Raw genomic sequence first — 17,991 nt, 5'->3', positions numbered from 1 at the left:
CGCTGATAATATTCTCTGTGATAGCCATGGGTTTCTTCCAGAACTGCCGGCAGGCTTGTACATGACACTTCCATTTGATTTGGCGTTTCTGAAGGTTCAGCCATCCTTCTACGCTTGATCGCTCCTTCAGCTTTTCCATCTTCTCATCAGGATCTTTGGCTTTGCTCAGACATTGTAGTGGGCCATACTTCAAGCCAGGTACATGTATAATGCACACTGGCTCTGGATCACTGGGGATACGTTTCCGTTTAGGTGAGATGTCAAAGCTGTCTTCGAGTTGTTCCCGGTTGTATAAGATGTTGGTCTCAGTGACAACAGTTCAACCTCAAAAGACACATAATCATGGTGATGACATTGTTACAAGGTGGGACATTTCCATATATATTAACTTGGGTATTCTGTAAGAGAATCTTAAGTATGTAATTGGAATATAATTTATTTCTGTGAATGCACGGTCCCTGTTCATTTCAAGCCATTCATATACGATTTGGACCCCTAATATTCCAGCATTATCACGACGGGGGACACCAGAAATGGGCTTCACACACTGTACCCATGTCGGGATTCGATATTCCATACACTCACCCCTCCATACACTTGCCCCTTCATACACTCACTCCTCTATATACCGACCACTGTATTCACTTCATATACTTAGATCTCTGATATACACCAAACCCCTGATATACTCCGACCCCTGATATACACCAGCCCCCTTATATACACCAGCCCCCTGATATACACCAGACCCCTGATATACACCAGACCCCTGATATACACCAGCTCCCTGATATACACCAGCCCCCTGATATACTCCGACCTTTGATATACACCAGCCCCCTGATATACTCCGGCCCCCTGATATACACCAGACCCCTAATATACACCAGACCCCTGATATACACCAGAACCCTGATATACACCAGAACCCTGATATAAACCAGCCCCCTGATATACACCAGCCCCCTGATATACTCCGACCTTTGATATACACCAGACCCCTGATATACACCAGCCCCCTGATATACACCAACCCCATGATATACACCAGACCCCTGATATACTCCGACCTTTGATATACACCAGACCCCTGATATACACCAGCCCCCTGATATACACTAGCCCCATGATATACTCCGACCTTTGATATACACCAGACCCCTGATATACACCAGCCCCCCTGACATACACCAGCCCCCTGATATACACCAGACCCCTGATATACATCAGCCCTCTGATATACACCAGACCCCTGATATACACCAGACCCCTGATATACACCAGCCCCCTGATATACACCAGCCCCCTGATATACACCAGCCCTCTGATATACACCAGCCCCCTGATATACACCAGCCCCCTGATATACACCAGCCCCCTGATATACACCTGCCCCCTGATATACACTAGCCCCCTGATATACTCCGACCTTTGATATACACCAGACCCCTGATATACACCAGACCCCTGATATACACCAGCCCCCTGATATACTCCGACCTTTGATATACACCAGACCCCTGATATACACCAGACCCCTGATATACTCCGACCTTTGATATACACCAGACCCCTGATATACACCGACCCCTGATATAAACCAGCCCTCTGATATACACCAGCCCCCTGATATACACCAGCCCCCTGATATACTCCGACCTTTGATATACACCAGCCCCCTGATATACACCAGACCCCTGATATACTCCGACCTTTGATATACACCAGACCCCTGATATACACCAGCCCCCTGATATACTCCGACCTTTGATATACACCAGCCCCCTGATATACACCGACCCTTGATATAAACCAGCCCTCTTATATACACCAGCCCCCTGATATACTCCGACCTCTGATACACAAACCCGGGCCCCTGATATGCACCGACCCCTGATATACATCGATCCCCTGATATACTCCGACCTCTGATATACCCCCCCCCCCCCCCCCCCCCCCCCCCACCCCCCCCACCCCCACCCCCCCCCAGATCTACACCAACCCCTGATACAACAACCAGATATACAAGTACAACAACCCCCAAGAAATACAACAACCCCTGAAACACCAACGCCCTGATATACACCGACCCCTGACATATAACCGACGTCCTGACCACATGCAGAGCATAATCCATCAAAACCTAACAACGAAGTTATAAAGTAAGACCTAATTACTTGTTCACATGCCGTCTTGTTTCAACATGTTAAGTTTTATGCAAAATTACCAGAAAGTCTATTAAGCTGCCACGTGAGTACGTACGCGTTTGCATGGCCATCTAAAGATGAAGTAAGTTTTGCTAATTCCGAGAAAAAATATATAAAACGTCACTTTCGGACACACTGATGATATTGGTTATTGCATAAGAAGCAAAATAGCAATCTGCATATTCATGATTTATGTTTCAGGACATGGAAAATATTTGAGTCTAACCTTGTTGGATTATTTTTTAATTTATCTGGAGTGATAAAACAGTCAAGACAAAAGCAGCAAACATAATTAGAAAACATAAGGCAGTAGAAATTACAATTAGGAGATAAACATACTGTGTTTCAATGTAGAGATAGGGTACCTGTAGATTTAACCGCGCTAAATTTTGAACCGAACGTCATCATTATGACGTCATATCGCTCATTGCGACGCAAAAAATATGACGTCACAGTCGTATAGAGAAAAGCGCCAAAATTCCAAGCTCTCTGTTGTCTCCAAAAGGTAAATACATTCCTTTTGTAGGTTTCTATCGTGTTTTCTGCACGAAATATATTGCCACACATCCTTTGAATATTGTAGTAACCGTATCTGTGCATTTTGTAACTAATTGTAGATATAATTAATATTCAAATATACCTGCCGACAATGACTGAAAAAAAGGACTATTCTATGAATATTAGCTTCCGCGGTGATGCGGCCGTCAAACCAGCTGTTTCAATCAGAGGGGGTTTATTGTGATTTAATAGCCGAATCAGAATCGAGTTAATTCCAAATTCGTGGTAGAATGATTGATATCGAAGTCTTTTGGGGGTCTTCAGGGATAAATTGCCTTCAGGATATATCAAAAACTACTCAGTTCTTCCTGGCTTCCATCACAAATATATATTCTGACTGGAAATACTAAGATATTTATAGTCCTTTTTGGAATTATGTAATCCGATCTCAGTAAAATCAGATTGGAGTGCTCGCTACCGCTGAACAAAGCTCCCGTTACAGGTCACGTCAGAACGACGACCTTACAAAACGTTACAAAACGTGTATGGGATTCCTGTCACTTTAAATTTGTCATATTCCATTGAAACCTTCCATCTCTGTATGTATTTGCGCAATAACCCTGACATCTTGATTTAATTAGTATACATTGATATCATACGTCTTTCTCATGTACCACCGTTGGTGCTTTTTCTGAGAAAAAGATTAACTGAACTGTTCAACTTTTCAGCAATTCAGCAATAGCCCAGGTAAATATTTTGCTTGTATTTGTTAAGGGTCGGGATCCTACATTAATATATGAAACTTGATTGATTGATTGATTGATTGATTGATCGTACAGAACGTCCTTGCAGCCAACAACGTCAACGTGCTACCGTGGCCTGCACGCTCCCCAGACATGTCCCCATAGAACACCTCTGGGACCAGATCCTCCAGCAATCCTACAAGAAATGGACCAGGTCCTCCAGCCAACCAACAAAAATTGGACAAGGTCCTCCAGCCAACCACCAAGAAATGGACCAGGTCTTCCAGCCAACCAACAAAAATTGGACCAGGTCCTCCAGCCAACCAACAAAAATTGGACCAGGTCCTCCAGCCAACCAACAAGAAATGGACCAGGTCCTCCAGCCAACGAACAAGAAATGGACCAGGTCCTCCGAGATGAATCCAACGTGATGTCATCAGACGACTGACTTTTTTCTGTGCTTCTGGAGAGATTGGGCGTGTCTTACAGCAGAAGGTGGCCATACATGCTATAATTGTGACGTGTCATTGAACGTGAGCGATTTTAGATGTGTCCCTTTGTTCATTACGTTGAAAGCATGTTTTTGCTACCCCACCTCAATTCGGGCAACTGTCATGCCAATAGCGGATGATGTATGACTGTCGTTTTCATATTGATTTCGATGAGATTTTGATCTGTCAATACGTTTTATTTCATGCATCTATTTTTTTTTTTTAATTTACTTATTTATTTTTCATTTATTTATTTATTTATTTATTATTATTATTATTATTATTATTATAATTATTATTATTATTATTATTATTATTATTAATAATAATAATACTATTATTATTATTATTAATATTAATAATTTATTTATTTTTATTTTATTTTATTTTATTTTTTTTGGGGGGGGGGGGGGGGGGGGGGGGTTATAAGCTGGAGTGATTTAAATTTATGGTAAAGTTTCATTCATCTGTCAGTTTATGTATGCTTACACAGAAAATGAGTCCATTCGTAAATATACAAATATAGGCGCGAATGTTCCTGTAGAACGCGTTTAATAAACAACGTTTGTTTGTTTGTTGTTTAACGCTGCACTCGACAATATTCAAGCTGTATGGCGGCAGTCTGTAAATAATCGAGTCTGGACCACACAATCAAGTGATTGACATCATGAGCATCGATCCAAGCAATTGGGATGCGATGACATGCATCAACCAAGTCAGCGAGCCTGACCACCCGATCCCGTTAGTGGCCTCTTACGACAAGCATAGTCGCTTTTTACGGCAAGCATGTGTTGCTGAAAACTATTCTAACCCGGATCTTCACGGGTCTAATAAACAATGTGTCAGTATTACCTGCAAAAACAACATGCCAATAAAAGCTACTTCAATTTCCAATGATAATTTACCCATCAATATACTTTTTATACTTAAAGGCTAAACGGTTTAAAGGGACCGCGAAGTTGCGTTAAAGGGACCACAAATTTTGCGTCCCTTGGATGAGCCAGGTTGCAAGTGGTGAATTGGTACCACTTGGCTTACCAAAATGGCAAACGTCAACTATGTGCATCGCTTTGGGAAAGGCTGGGTACAACGGGAATTTTGTCGAATGCGGTGTTAACCCAACTCACTCCCTCAACACAAATAGGTGTAGTGTATTCCGCCAATGTGCCGTATCATCCTTCGAGGCGATATGAGGGGACTACAAGTGGGTTGTAGGCTGTTTGGTTGTTGGAAACTAATCTCCTTGAAGTACCTAAACGCTTTCATCTTTTTTATATCCAATTCATAACTGCTTTTACAGATCGATGAATGGACGTGGGCCTTTTCAGTTGAGCGTGTGTGTTGTTTATGTCAATGTGTATGTGAAAAACAATATTGTATAACTATTGCCTTTCCTACGCTTTGGCATTTAACGGTTTCAAAACTATTCGCCCATTCTCAACTACAATTTTCAGAAATCAAATATCATTGGATTCCACTGCGTTAATCTTATTGATTTCCCTGTCCTTTTAACACCGTTGTAATCCTACCTTGTATAAACGTATCTGCAAACATACAATCCACCATTCAGAGAGGTTTGGGGCAGAGGGAGTAGGGGAGGGCAGAGAGTGAGACAGAGGAGAAGGGAGGGGAGAGGGGGAGATGAGAGACCGCGGAAGGTGGAAGAGAGGATGGGAGAGGGGAGATGAGAGACCGCGGAAGGTGGAAGAGAGGAGGGGAGTGAGGGGAGATGAGAGACCGCGGAAGGTGGAAGAGAGGAGGGGAGAGAGGGCGGAAGGTGGAAGAGAGGATGGGAGAGGGGAGATGAGAGACGGCGGAAGGTGGAAGAGAGGAGGGGAGAGGGCGGAAGGTGGAAGAGAGGAGGGGAGAGGGCGGAAGGTGGAAGAGAGGAAGGGAGAGAGGAGAGAGGGAGGAAGTGAGGAGATAGAGAGGGGAGATGAGAGACCGCGGAAGGTGGAAGAGAGGAGGGGAGAGAGGGCGGAAGGGGAAGAGAAGAGATAGAGAGGGGAGATGAGAGACCGTGGAAGGTGGAAGAGAGGAGGGGAGGGGGGAGAGGGGAGACGGCGGAAGGTGGAAGAGAGGATGGGAGAGAGCGGAAGGGGAAGAGAGGAGATAGAGAGGGGAGATGAGAGACCGTGGAAGGTGGAAGAGAGGAGGGGAGAGGGGAGAGGGCGGAAGGGGAAGAGAAGAGATAGAGAGGGGAGATGAGAGACCGTGGAAGGTGGAAGAGAGGAGGGGAGAGGGGAGACGGCGGAAGGTGGAAGAGAGGAGGGGAGAGAAGGGAGATGAGAGACCGCGGAAGGTGGAAGAGAGGAGGGGAGAGAGGGGAGATGAGAGACCGCGGAAGGTGGAAGAGAGGAGGGGAGAGAGGAGAGGAGAGGGGAGATGAGAGACGGCGGAAGGTGGAAGAGAGGAGGGGAGAGGGGAGATGAGAGACGGCGGAAGGTGGAAGAGAGGAGGGGAGAGGGCGGAAGGGGAAGAGAGGAGATAGAGAGGGGAGATGAGAGACCGCAGAAGGTGGAAGAGAGGAGGGGAGAGGGCGGAAGGTGGAAGAGAGGAGGGGAGAGGGGAGATGAGAGACGGCGGAAGGTGGAAGAGAGGAGGGGAGAGAGGGCGGAAGGGGAAGAGATGAGATAGAGAGGGGAGATGAGAGACCGCGGAAGGTGGAAGAGAGGAGGGTAGATGAGAGACGGCGGAAGGTGGAAGAGAAGAGGGGAGAGAGGGCGGAAGGGGAAGAGAAGAGATAGAGAGGGGAGATGAGAGACGGCGGAAGGTGGAAGAGAGGAGGGGAGATGAGAGACGGCGGAAGGTGGAAGAGAGGAGGGGAGAGAGGGCGGAAGGGGAAGAGAAGAGATAGAGAGGGGAGATGAGAGACGGCGGAAGGTGGAAGAGAGGAGGGGAGATGAGAGACGGCGGAAGGTGGAAGAGAGGAGGGGAGAGGGGAGATGAGAGACGGCGGAAGGTGGAAGAGAGGAGGGGAGAGAGGGCGGAAGGGGAAGAGAAGAGATAGAGAGGGGAGATGAGAGACCGCGGAAGGTGGAAGAGAGGAGGGGAGAGAGGAGAGAGGGGAGATGAGAGACTGCGGAAGGTGGAAGAGAGGAGGGGAGAGAGGGCGGAAGGTGGAAGAGAGGAGGGGAGAGAGGGCGGAAGGGGAAGAGAAGAGATAGAGAGGGGAGATGAGAGACGGCGGAAGGTGGAAGAGAGGAGGGGAGATGAGAGACGGCGGAAGGTGGAAGAGAGGAGGGGAGAGGGGAGATGAGAGACCGCGGAAGGTGGAAGAGAGGAGGGGAGAGGGGAGATGAGAGACGGCGGAAGGTGGAAGAGAGGAGGGGAGAGAGGGGAGAGAGCGGAAGGGGAAGAGAGGAGATAGAGAGGGGAGATGAGAGACGGCGGAAGGTGGAAGAGAGGAGGGGAGAGGGCGGAAGGGGAAGAGAGGAGATAGAGAGGGGAGACGAGAGACCGCAGAAGGTGGAAGAGAGGAGGGGAGAGGGCGGAAGGTGGAAGAGAGGAGATAGAGAGGGGAGATGAGAGACGGCGGAAGGTGGAAGAGAGGAGGGGAGGGGGGGAGATGGGAGACGGCGGAAGGTGGAAGAGAGGATGGGAGAGAGCGGAAGGGGAAGAGAGGAGATAGAGAGGGGAGATGAGAGACCGTGGAAGGTGGAAGAGAGGAGGGGAGAGGGGAGAGGGGAGAGGGCGGAAGGTGGAAGAGATGAGATAGTGAGGGGAGATGAGAGACCGCGGAAGGTGGAAGAGAGGAGGGGAGATGAGAGACGGCGGAAGGTGGAAGAGAGGAGGGGAGAGACGGCGGAAGGTGGAAGAGAGGAGGGGAGAGGGGAGGGGAGAGAGGGCGGAAGGGGAAGAGAAGAGATAGAGAGGGGAGATGAGAGACCGCGGAAGGTGGAAGAGAGGAGGGGAGAGGGCGGAAGGGGAAGAGAGGAGATAGAGAGGGGAGATGAGAGACCGCGGAAGGTAGAAGAGAGGAGGGGATAGGGCGGAAGGTGGAAGAGAGGAGGGGAGAGAGGGCGGAAGGGGAAGATAGGAGATAGAGAGGGGAGAAGAGAGAGACCGGAGGGGGAAGAAAGTAGGGAGAGGGGAAGAAGGGATAGAGGTCACATAAACAGAGATGAAGGGGGGAAGATAGAGAGGGGGATAGAGGAGGGAAGAAAAGAGGGACTACTGTTTTTAGTTCGTTATAACCGTAGTTCGTTATAAGCATATATACAGCATAACTACAGCATATATTCGGGACTAAAAAGTAAGTTCGTTATATCCGTCAGTTCGTTATAAGCGTGTTCGTTATAACCGTACTTTACTGTACTTAAATTAACTGCCACAAAATTGGCATCAATACTGGTAAACCTGTTCAATTAACACTCCAGAATTCAACCTTTCCAGTTATTTGGAAAGAGGCATCAGTTATTCCTATCCAAAAGAAAGGGATTGAAAATGACTGTTCTAATTATAGACCTTTACCACCAGGTGAGGTGAGGTGAAATGGGGTTTAACGTTGCGTCCAAGAATATTGCACTTATATGGCGACGTGCATGCACGTGTGTGAATTTGTGTGGCCGTTTGTACTAGTCCGGACTGATGCCGATTTATAGTGCTAGCTCACTGAGATACCATGCCGTAGTTTAACATGAATACCCCTCTCAGATACAGTATACTGACTCCGAGCCGACCAGTCCTTGTTTTAGCCCCTTAATGCCGAGCGCCAGACAGGGTAACAACAAGTACCATCTTTTAACGTCTTTTGATATGACGCGGTCGGGGACCTTCCGCTCTCCGGGCGGACGCTCTACCACTAGACCATGGAGGCGATCCCTTTACCACTAACAAGCTGCATCGCCAAGGTATTTGAAAAAGGTATTTAAAAGGTAAGTATGCATTCAATTACTTTAGGTATAACAATCTGTTGACAAATTTACAATCTGGCTTTATATTATGCCTGGTGATTTATCTGCAAATCAAGGGAAACATACACAAACTTACTTCACCTGGCATCAAGAGGAAATTATTTAAATAGTTCAAGAGTTATTTGGAAAACAGAGTTCAGAAGGTAATTATTCACGGCTGCAGTTATAATGTAAGGCCGTTGACGGCTGAAGTACTACAAGGATCAGTGTTGGGGCCTTTATTATGCTTTATTTATATAAATGATATTGTGGAAGGCATTGACAGTAATATAAGACTATTTACATATAACACGTCAATATATGTAATTGTGAAAGATCCTACCATTTCTGCAACCACCTTAATAATGACATAAATAGAATTTCTACTTGGGCCGACAACTGACAAGTTAAATTCAATCCAAACAAGACCGATTATATTTAGTTCACACATAAAGTAACTCCTATTCCTAAACCAGATCTAAAAATGAGAGACAATATCATCAAGGAAGTTCAATTCCACAAACATTTAGGAAATGGTCTCCAATATGATTGCTTTTGGGGTTGGCATATCAGTGAAAGAGTTCAAAATGTTTATCCTATGATAAACTGTCTTAAGTCTTAAAGTCTTAACTATCATTTTAACAGGAAAACATTAGAAACTATGTACACGTTATTTATACTGCTAAATTTGGACTACTGCTCCCACATCTGGCACAACTGTTTAAAGGAGCAGTCATTGATGCTTGAAAAACTAAACTTGGTGGTGTGTAGGACAATACGCGGAGCGGTTTTTGGTACTAAACACTGCAAAAAATATACGTAAACAAATTCTCTGCCTCTTAGTGGAAGAAGACATCAAACCAAATTAACTACTTTTTACAAAATGTTCAGTAACCTTGCACCAAGTTATCTCTGTGATCTCGTTTAGCCTAAAGTATCAGGAACTAATGACTACATTACAGACTCTAAATTTCAGAACAGTAAGATATGCGAAATAGTTTCTTCCTGATACCGTCAAACTCAAGTATTCCTTGCCGACTGCATATACCGAAGTCAGAACATTGAAAGACTGTAAAAGAAGAATTAAAGGGTGACGAGGTTTGGTTTGGTTTAGTTGGGTTTTGTTGTTTAACGCCGCACTCAGCAATATTCCAGCTATATTACGGCGGTCTGTAAATAATCGAGTCTTGACCAGAAAATCCAGTGATTGATATCATGTGCATCGATCTACGCAATTTGGATCGATGACATGTATCAACCAAGTCAGCGAGCCTGACCACCCGATCCTGTTAGTTGCCTTTTAAGACAAGCATAGTCACCTTTAACGGCAAGCATGGGTTGCTCATGAGAAGCATTGCAGCAATCATGATTTAAACCATGGCTCTAGGTTCAACGAAATTGTGCATTGTCCCATGAGACAAGGCATGGTGACATGTATGCTGACAGATTTAAAATGTTTATATCAGCTAATCCAAATCGTGGCTACCACCATGAAGATGCACTTCACTATTCTTTACCTGTACTAACTCTACGGGCATAAGAAAAATCATGTATGTTTACACCAAAGATTATGATCTAAACCCTATTCTTTATGGAAATGCAAATGCTACAGCAGAAATACTAAAATCTGTTCATAATTTCACATCAGCCTTTGGCAGATTTCCAAACTTAGTCTAAATGCAAACTACCGTTTAACTTCTCATGTTACTGATTTTTGCTTACAGCGTTTTACTTCAGCACATTCAGAGTGGACAACTATTCTTTTATGCTAAAAAATTACCCTTTAACCTTGAGTGTACATTATAATTGAATACACTTGTATAGCAGCTGGAGCAGTATTGACATAAGTCTTTACTTGTTTTCCAATTCAGTTTCACACATTCTGTGAAATAAATATGTTTTAAACATACAGGCGCATGATCTTTCTATAGAAAGCGTTTTTATCGGTTTTATTTATTGGACATCGTGTCCAGTCGGTAGCACCCGTCAATTGTTGACCTGATATAAACACTCAAACATAAAGAACATGTGAAAATACATTGCATCAAATGTGTTTAGATTGAAACACATACAAGATATGTTTAGAATGTTTTTAAATCCTAATTTAGTGCGTTCTATCTAAACACGTTTTAGGATCTAAACACATGAAATGTGCTATCGTCTCAAAGACTAAACCCCACCCAAGACCTAAACATGTGGACATTATCAGATAAGGGACGTGTATAGGTTCTTGTGTAGGGGATTGCCTCGGACATCATTTTGCTCAATGGAAAAGTCCTCTACATGTCTTCCTTTAACGGGTTTGGGAGGCCTTACTATGGCCTTGAATAGTCTAACCCTAATCGAACAACGTTTCATCAAAAGTCGTTTGACGCTCTTTTAATATACTCGACTGTACAAGACAAGTTCTACTGTGACGTCATACTGTTCAACATGACACAATTGTAAGGTCTTGGACAATAAGAAAAGATTTTTGCATTTTGTTATTTGGTTTGTCAAGAATAATCTCTGTATATTTCAGTCTGAACTGATTGACGATTTCTCTTATTACAAAGTGTGTTGTTTTTAAATTACAAATGTATCATATCGAGTGACGAGACAAAAATGGAAAGACACATGATATTCTGATGTAAAAGTTAAATGGTTCATGGGTTATGTATGTAATAGTGTAAGGGACATTCTCGCATTCTGGCAATCTCAACCTTTGGCGTCAAGATAAATATGCCATAAAGTGCGAGATTACGAGATGGCGAAAAAGCGAGAGTTTGACCAAATCTCGCTTTTAGCACATTTAGCTTCATGCCAAAGCGAGAATCACGAGAATGCGAAAATGCGAGAATGCCCCTTACAGTATTCCATAGCTACGTATGTGTAACCTGATCATTGTCTGGCAAATTGTCCCACTGACATCAAGGTGACGGCGGACAAAAGTAAATTCCAACAACAAGAATCATTGTTGGTCGATATGCTCTGCATTAAGATAGGGGAAAAGAAATGGAAAGCAAACTGTCATTTAAGTGACAGCACATTTACACACAGGCGGCGGTATTTGATATATGAGGTACAAATTTACGAAAACTATACACATAAGATGGTGGGACGGTTTTCGCGGAAGATCTTACAGATTTTATAATGACATCACAGATTGTACAGCGTTTTCTTATAACACTAATTATTGCAATTAAACAGTTCTTTTAATTTAAACATATTTGGGTTTTAACTTATGAATTTACAACATATGTTCCGATGCCGTTTAAAAAAAGGACGAAGGAAAATATAATGGAATTCATCACCAACATTTCGTGTGACGGTTTTTTGTGCCACCAGCTTAATCAATAAGTAAATGATGGCAATAGGTTCTAAACAAGAGAAAGAGAAAGGAGAATTTGTAATATCTGCATTCTATGTTGAGTTGCTGCATCAGATAATCTAATTTGTTTTATAGATTTAAGGACATTAGGAAGAACTACTTGTTGGCTTCAGAGGGGTTATAGCTCCAGCTTTCACAGATTAATAGTGCAAGCAACGTTCACTCGGCGCTTCTTTTCTTTTTAATTCTGGAGGATATTTGCTAGGTCATTAGATATTTTGATGTAGTTGAAAGACATCTGGTCAATAAGTTGAAGTTAATTTGAAAGTCTTGAACAAACAGCATCGCGTTTCAGTGGAACCAGACAAGGTGATTAGCCTCTCTGTTATCAAAGTCAAAGTAGATGAAGTTTACAAGATGTAACAACACTATTACGAGGGCCGGAATTGTAAAAATGGAATCTCGTTGAAACATGTAAGATACACTTACATATACTGGGATTAATTAATTTCAATATCATAGCTTAAACATGATATGGATATTATATAACTGGTATTTGTGAACGAGCTAAAATGTTAAACATATCATTAAATGTCAATTCTATGAATGATTGTTTATTTATGTAAGATAGCTACGACAAGAATCGCAAAGAACAATGAAGAACGAAGCGTGGTTTATGTAGCGGACATAAAATTTCCGAGTCCCGTGATGGGACTCGAACCACGAACCTTCTGATCAGAGGTCGGACGCCTTATCAACCAAAGAGGTTAACCCCATCAGCAAGCTGACAAGTTACGGATGTCATCTGTGGGATGACTCCACGCCCTGCTGATTAAAGACTACAACACTGCAGGGAGAATGAACCATCAGTCGTTTATTTCTTATTTACTGAACAGCAAAAGTTCCTGTGTCATTGAATAAGATTAAATGCAAAGTTAAGTTTTTTAGCAAATCTGAAACATGAACATGCCAAAATGTCAATTTACAAATCAATAGCGTTTGTGTCCACCTCTGATTGCGATGCAAGCAACATATCTCCGTTTTATGGAATGGACCAGGCGTCGCACAAAGTCCTGTGGGATATCTGTACATACCTGCTAGAGCGTGTTTCGAAGTTCCTTGAGTATCTGTGGAACACGTGGTTGATGTCGAAGGCGCCGATCCATCTCATCCCACATGTGCTCGATTGGTGAGAGATCAGGGGAGCGAGTCGGCCAGGGGATGATATTCACGTTGTTTTGTTGAAGGGAATCCTGAACAAGTCGAGTAATATCAGGCCGCGCGTTGTCATGTTGAAAGGTAATGCCTGGGCCATGACGACGCAAAAACGGTAGAACAACAGGGCCGATGATCTCGTCGCGGTAGCGCTGTCCATTGAGATTTCCCTCTACCACTATCAAACGGGTCCTCTGTTTTGCTGTAATCCCACCCCATACCATAATGCTGCCGCCCCCGAACCGATCTTCTTCCATGACACAATGATTGACGTAACGTTCACCTCGACGTCGGTACGCCCGAATCCGCCCATCGCTGTGGCTGGGGTGAAAACGAGACTCGTCAGTGAATAGAACTTGTCCCCACTGCATGGCCGTCCAGCGTAGACGCTGTCTGCACCACTGTAGACGTGCTTGAAGTTGGTTTCCTGTCAAAATGGGACGTCTGATGGGTCTTCTGGCGACAATACCTGCATATCTAAGGCGACGACGTACGGTTTGTTAAGATATTCGTCGAAGGCCAGGGATGCTTCTTGCAGTCACTGTTGCTCGCTTGAATCGATTTCATAGGTGTTTTGTTCGAATACAGTTGTCTTGTCGATTATTGGTTACGCGTGGCCTGCCACTCCGAGGATGGTCTCTGACTGCATTTGTCTGTTGTCAACACCAAATGGTGTTTCTGTGGACGTTAAATTGTCTTGCAACATCACGTTGGCTCGATCCTGCTTCATTGACATTTCCTAATGTTGAATAATTGCGTAATTCTGCTGTTTTTCTGAGTGGTTGTTGTTAGCACGATGCTAAACTATGCATATGGAATCCCGTTAACGCACATGTTTTTATACCCATTCTTGGGTAGTGAAATGCATGGGGCTTTCATAAAAGTCCAATTTTGCATGGAATGCATGCTTTTCTGTAGCAGTTGCGTTTGTGTGACTTGATTCCATACATGTACTACAATATTGAAAACCAAACTTTACTTGTTTGAAAAATACAATAAAATATTGGTGTCACAGGAACTTTTGTTGTTGAGTATATGAGATCTCAACATTATGTACAGACTCTTTATCGTTTGATCCTGCGTTGATTTGTTTCATGTGAACAATTGACTTGCCTTTGCATGTTTTTGTGTCGGTTCCACCGTCGGGGCAAGATACGCGCACCTTTTCACCTGGTTTTATCACCACTTGATAGTGATTCATAGACACATGCGCGTGATATAATTATAATTGTAATCTGATTTCTTAGGGGGCACGGGTGGCCCAGTCGTCTAAGGCGCCGCGATTCGCTGTGCAGAGTTGCGTCCCTTGGGCACGCCAGAAACCTATGATTGTGGGTTTGAATCCCGGTTCGCCCCAATTATGTTTCTAGGTTTGTCAGCACCATACCCGTGCTCGTGGGTTTCACCGAAGTGGTAAACGTCTGAGACCTGCATCACTTCAGGCTTTCCTCCCACATTAAGCTGACACGCCGCGATATAACTGGAATACTGTTAAAAGCGGCGTTAAACCCAACTCACTCACTCACACCAGAGATTTCTTTATATTATGGAAAAGGGTTTTGTCGGCTTTATTTATTAGACATCGTGTCCAGCCGGTGGCACCAGTCAATTGTTGACCTGCAAACACGGGAACATAAAGAACAAGTACAAATACACTGTATCAAATGTGTTTAGAATGAAACACGTTTTAGGATCTGAACACATGAAATGAGCTATCGTCTCAAAGACTAAACACCACCCAAGACCTAAACATGTGGACATTATGACAGAGGGGACGTGTATAGGTTTGTGTTTAGAGGATTGCGTCGGTCATCTTTTGGTCAACTGAAACATCCTCTACATGTCTACCTTCAAACGTTTTGGGAAGCTTCAGCAAGGCCTTGATTATTGTAACCCTAATCAACGTTTCAGCAAGATTCTACTGTGACGTCATACTGTTCAACATGACATAATTGTAGGGTCTTGGACAATAAGAAAAGATTTTTGCATTTTGTCATTTGGTTTGTCAGGAATAAACTCTGTATATCTCAGCCAATGTTGAACTGATAGACGATAGTTGACTCATTACAAAGGGTTTTTAAAATTAAAAATGTATCTTATCGAGTGATGAGACAAAGATGAAAAAGATACATGATATTCTGATGTAAAAGTTGAATGGTTCATGGGTTATGTATGTAATAGTGTAAGGGACATTCTCGCATTCTGGCAATCTCAACCTTTGGCAACAAGCGAAATATGCCATAAAATGCGAGATTACGAGATGGCAAAAACGCGAGATTTTGACCAAATCTCGTTCGCCCTCGCAATCCCGCGTTCTTTTAGCATATTTAGCTTCATGCCAAAGCGAGAATCACGAGAATGACCTTTACAGTGTTTCATAGTTACGTATATGTAACCTGATCATTGTCTGGCAAATTGTCCCTCTGAGATCAAGGTGACGGTGGACAAAAGTAAATTCCAACAACAAGAATCACTGTTTGGTAGACATGCTCTGCATTAAGATAGGGGAAAAGAAATGCAAAGCGAAATTTTATTAAAACCTACTCACTAATATTAAAGTGAGAGTACATTACTCCAAACAAATAACCTCCCCTCGATGCTGACGTTTCGTGTGAGAAAAGTAAGTTACATTTAGTAGTTGCGTCACACTGAAGTCGCTCACTAGCTCTGAAGGTTCACACCATCGTCACACCAGTGCTTGAAGTGGCGCAAATCTCAGACTTTAGTGAGATTTCACAGCACTAGAATGGCCCTGTCGGAACGATGTTAAACCTCGCTCGCTCGCTCACGCACGGACGCAATCACGCACGGACGCAATCACGCACGGACTCACTCACTCACTCACTCACTGAGTTTCTAAACAAGAGCATTTATTGGCCGGAGCGAAAGGAGAATTTGTAAACTCTGCATTCCCTGTTGATATGCTGTATCAGAAAATCTTAAAGAAAAATGATAGATTTAAGGACATTCAGCTTCAGAGGGGTTATAGCTCCAGCTTTCATAGATGATTAGTGCAAGCAACGTTCACTCGGCGCTTCTTTTCTTTTTAATTCTGGAGGATATTTGCTAGGTCATTAGATATAGTTGATAGACATCTGGTCAATAAGTTGAAGTTAATTTGAAAGTCTTGAACAAACAGCATCGCGTTTCAGTGGAACCCGACAAGGTGATTAGCCTCTCTGTTATCAGAGTCAAAGTAGATGAAGTTTATAAGATGTAACAACACTATTCCGAGGGCCGGAATTGTAAAAATGGAATCTCGTTGAAACATGTAAGATACACTTACATATACTGGGATTAATTAATATCAATATCATTGCATTCTTATCAAAAGTTCATATATTAATTCAGTGAAAGTAATTATTTCTAATATAACACATAATGGACAAACGGGCTTTCCTGACTACCATGGTTTCCGGACGAACATGGTTTCTTGACTACCCTAGTTTCGGGACTGACATGGTTCCTGAAAAAACGGAATCACACAATTGGAAACTGTGCACATAGGAAATCAAAATATACATATTGGAACTACAGTAAACTACGGTTAAAACGAACTCAAAGGGACTACTATTTTTAGTTCGTTATAACCGTAGTTCGTTATAAGCATATATACAGCATAACTAATGCAAATAGTCGGGACTAAAAAGTAAGTTCGTTATATCCGCCAGTTCGTTATAAGCGTGTTCGTTATAACCGTAGTTTATTGTACATGTGTACACAAATACAGATGCAAACACAGTGATAAGTGAAATGATTTGATAACATGAGTGAGGGACGTTTCATGACGTAGGTGGTTTCGATTTTGACACGTGCAACACGTTTGTGCATGTGCATGTCGATACACAGCGAGGAGCACATGAATGTCTAAATCTGCTGTCGATTTGGGAAGCTTAATTGTTTGACTTTTGATCGTTCAGAAAATTAAACGGCTAATGAACCGCACATCACTGCCTCGACTAACGACTGCAGAATGTCGTGAGGCTATGGGGATGGTCCGTGGGGGAATGTCTCAACGCCATGAGGCTATTGGGATGGTCCGTGGGGAAATGTCTCAACGCCATGAGGCTATTGGGATGGTCCGTGGGGAAATGTCTCAACGCCATGAAGCTATTGGGATGGTCCGTGGGGAAATGTCTCAACGTCATGAGGCTATTGGGATGGTCCGTGGGGAAATGTCTCAACGCCATGAGGCTATTGGGATGGTCCGTGGGGGAATGTCTCAACGCCATGAGGCTATTGGGATGGTCCGTGGGGGAATGTCTCAACGTCATGATTCTCTGTGCAGGGGAGTTGCGTCCCCTGGACACGCCAGAAACCTATGATTGTGTGTTCGAATCCCGGTTCAGCCCGATTATGTTTCTAGGTTTGTCAGCACCATACCTGTGCTCGTGGTTTTCACCGAAGTGGTAAACGTCAGAGACCTGCATCACTTCGGGCTTTCCTCCCAAATTAAGCTGACACGCCGGGATATAACTGGAATACTGTTAAAAGCGGCGTCAAACCCAACTCACTCACTCATTTAACAATGCACAGTTTCTTTATGCTGTTCTACTTCTTTGCATACAAAGACATGAATGTGACATTTGATCAAATATTGAAATGTTTCCATCATATATCTTACAAAACTAG

General features: G+C 43.6%; 3 protein-coding genes across 3 annotated transcripts; all 3 read left to right on the top strand.

Moving 5' to 3' along the window:
- Positions 1-5,580: 5,580 nt before the first annotated feature.
- Positions 5,581-5,940, top strand: LOC139465153 (octapeptide-repeat protein T2-like). The gene has a single exon (XM_071246843.1). It carries the CDS (start codon positions 5,581-5,583, stop codon positions 5,938-5,940), a length of 360 nt encoding a protein of 119 aa, XP_071102944.1.
- Positions 5,941-6,064: 124 nt separating this feature from the next.
- LOC139465152 (octapeptide-repeat protein T2-like) lies at positions 6,065-6,328 on the top strand. Its single transcript, XM_071246842.1, has one exon. The coding sequence runs from the start codon at positions 6,065-6,067 to the stop codon at positions 6,326-6,328; it is 264 nt and encodes an 87-aa protein (XP_071102943.1).
- An 866-nt stretch (positions 6,329-7,194) lies between these two features.
- LOC139465151 (octapeptide-repeat protein T2-like) lies at positions 7,195-7,467 on the top strand. The gene has a single exon (XM_071246841.1). It carries the CDS (start codon positions 7,195-7,197, stop codon positions 7,465-7,467), a length of 273 nt encoding a protein of 90 aa, XP_071102942.1.
- The last annotated feature ends 10,524 nt before the right edge of the window (positions 7,468-17,991 follow it).

The sequence above is a fragment of the Haliotis cracherodii genome, unplaced genomic scaffold (assembly GCF_022045235.1).
Source record: "Haliotis cracherodii isolate W230 unplaced genomic scaffold, xgHalCrac1.p SCAF_17, whole genome shotgun sequence".
Lineage (NCBI taxonomy): Eukaryota > Metazoa > Mollusca > Gastropoda > Lepetellida > Haliotidae > Haliotis > Haliotis cracherodii.
The sequence above is the reverse complement of the archived record's forward strand: the minus strand, read 5'-3'. Positions and strand labels throughout refer to the sequence as shown.